This window comes from Lycium barbarum, chromosome 8, assembly GCF_019175385.1.
Source record: "Lycium barbarum isolate Lr01 chromosome 8, ASM1917538v2, whole genome shotgun sequence".
Taxonomy (NCBI): Eukaryota; Viridiplantae; Streptophyta; class Magnoliopsida; order Solanales; family Solanaceae; genus Lycium; species Lycium barbarum.
Window position 1 is genome coordinate 127,795,467 of NC_083344.1, and position 2,671 is coordinate 127,798,137.

The 2,671-nt window shown below is 33.4% G+C and overlaps 1 protein-coding gene across 1 annotated transcript; it reads right to left on the minus strand.

The window, feature by feature from the left end:
- Positions 1–1,071: 1,071 nt before the first annotated feature.
- LOC132605469 (major strawberry allergen Fra a 1-2-like) lies at positions 1,072–2,022 on the minus strand. Its single transcript, XM_060318611.1, has 2 exons — positions 1,783–2,022; positions 1,072–1,548 (listed from the first exon to the last, which is right to left on the minus strand). The coding sequence occupies exons 1-2, from the start codon at positions 1,964–1,966 to the stop codon at positions 1,250–1,252; spliced, it is 483 nt and encodes a 160-aa protein (XP_060174594.1). The 5' UTR covers positions 1,967–2,022; the 3' UTR covers positions 1,072–1,249.
- Between the last annotated feature and the right edge of the window lie 649 nt (positions 2,023–2,671).

A 2,671-nucleotide genomic window follows, 5' to 3' on the forward strand; every position in this document is an offset into this window, starting at 1 on the left:
GTTACTATGTGATTTGCAGTAGTATTTTGTTTAGTTGGTCTTTTCTTCTATTATGTCTTTCATAGTTTGTATCATTGTATGAATAATGAAGAAAATCAAGTGAATGTCATTTGTCTCATATCAATTGAGGACTGAATGTCAATTGTACCATCCTATACCTATGTCAATTTATTTAAAAGAATAACAAGAAGGCCAAATTAGAAATATTGTGGAGTCAGAATTTTCATTAAGGGGATTTAAAATATAAAAAAGTAAACACACTAAAAAGCTAAGGGAATTCAACATGTACTATATATACATAAGAAATAGTTTTGACCTTGTATATCCAGTATAATTACCTTCGTCCTTAAGTCCAATATAGAGTTGTCCTTTCTTTCCAGTATAATTTTTCTGTGAAGAGGATTCGGATAAACCCCTTGCGCCCCCAGCTTCGTCCATGAGTCCAATATAGAGTTGTCCTTTCTTCATAGAGTTGATTCAAATGTAGTTATTTCTTCCTCTGTTATGTTAAAGGGAATTCATGTTGTAAATTTTGAACTTCACAGCTTCAGAGGTAAGAATATAAGTTTTATTTAAATATTCAACATCAAAACTCCAATATGAAATCGAGTTGGCAGAAAGTACCGAAAGTCGGTTGCCCGCCCTATCATCATGTGTCTCCACCAACTTTTTTCTTGTCTCCATATCTTTCTTTTGGCTTTTGAAACTTCTATTCATGATAGCTACTCATACGTGCCACAGAGACTTCCTTTCCTTACCTATACATCAGGTGTCTACATTTGCCAGCTACTTCTATAAGACTGTGAATTTGTTGAAATCTTCTTCCTAATAAGGATTTTTCAGCCTATCATGTGAAGACCTCGTAGGCGAATAATTGAGATATCTTCCTTAAACGGAGGGGGAGGAAGGATATGACCATTACTTTAGCTGATCTCTTATCTATTTAAAAAATTGATATAAGGATGCCCATTGAATTCTTTATTCTAACATTGGATGCTAACAAGGTTATAGTGCACATTATGCAACTAAAGATAAAGTTAGTAAAGGAAATAGGGGACAGAAACTGGGGAAAAGAAAAGTTTAAGTTGGTCATTTATTGATCAAAGATCTGAGCACCAGACAGCAAGTAGAAAAAGCAAACTTACAAAACATTTATTGACAAACCAGAGGAAATTATTTCCACACAAACACAGAAAACAAACTTGAGCACAACAAAATAAGAAATAAGATAACATTTCTCAGAAAATGACTAAGCATATGCATCAGGATTCTGAAGGAGATAGGCTTCTACTGCTTTGTACATTCCCAATACTTTTTCCTTGCCTGCTTTGATTTCTTCTTCCTTCAGCTTGAAATCGCCCTCTGTATAGTACGTGCTCGTCACCTTAGAGATGGAACCACCATCAGGTGACTGCTCGAACTTCACCTCATAAGTTATTTTTTCTAGTTTTTCTACCAAGGCGTCGCCTTCAATCAACGCGTATTTGTAAATAAATTTCTCCTCATTAAGCTCATCAATCCTATACTTAATGGACTTAAAGTTGCCACCTGCAGAAAAGAAACGGTCAGAATATACAAGTGATTATAAAAAAGAAGAATTGACCTAAATAGCCGCCCACCCAACTTCTTAAACCAAAAATAGCAGGTGGATGTTTAATATATGTATAATCCATGTATAACATGTATAATTAGTGTATACTCGATCTATATCGGATAGAAAAAATAAACAGTGAATCTATCCGGCTATCAAAATTTGAAGAGAGTTAATTAGGATGAATTAACCTTCAGGAAAGTTGATTTGCTTAATGCTTCCAGCACCTCCATTTCCCTGGACAAATTCAATACTTTTTATAGCTTGTGGCATCAGCTTTGGCATCAAATTGTGAGAATCAACAATTGAGGCCTTAAAGATTCTTGATGGAGGAACAGGAGAAGTGTACTCATCAGTGAAGGATGTGATGGCCATGTTAACTGATCTGTAGAAGAAATTTAAAGAACTATCGGAAAGATAACTAGTGGATGAAGAACTGTTTTTTGATACAAAAAAGTTGGATGTCATAGGTATTTATAGGTCGCGACCATGATTTCTTTATTGGGAATTTTACACTATATGCCAATTATGGCAAAATATTTACCCGTTTTAGCCCATCTTTTTTTAATTACCCGCCATAGCCATTTTTTCCTCTTCAGTTTTTTACTAGTCTTATACATTATTATACAAGGTTTATACATTGTCTACAGTAGATGTATCAAGTTATATATTGTTGTATAATATTGTATACTAGTCTTATACATTATTATATACTTATATACAAGGTGTATACATTGTCTATAGTAGGTGTATAAAGTTGTATATTGTTGTATAAAGGTGAATATTCAAGTTGGGCCACGTAATGTTGGGCTGTAGGTTTGTACTTTAAAATATGGGCTATGAATATGTTATTTTGACCCATAAATTGTTTATAAGTGAAATTTTCCCTTTTTTATTCTTGAGATAGATAACTAATGTGAGACAAATATTCTATTTCTTGTCGAGAATGTAAAAACCAAATCAATGCAATAGTTTCCACTGTTTATAAAATTGCTCCTTTTAAAAGATCTTTTCAAGAGACGCACTTATACTTTAATGTGTCCTTGCATATCTGGAGTTTTCTTAGTAAAAGCTTTCATT

What these genes read in the sequence shown, in the direction of transcription:
- LOC132605469 (XM_060318611.1), bottom strand. Translation starts at nt 1,966, where the DNA reads ATGGCCATCACATCCTTCACTGATGAGTACACTTCTCCTGTTCCTCCA. An exon ending in GCAAATCAACTTTCCTGAAG is followed by an intron (nt 1,549 to 1,782) that starts GTTAATTCATCC and finishes TCTTTTCTGCAG; the next exon opens with GTGGCAACTTTAAGTCCATT.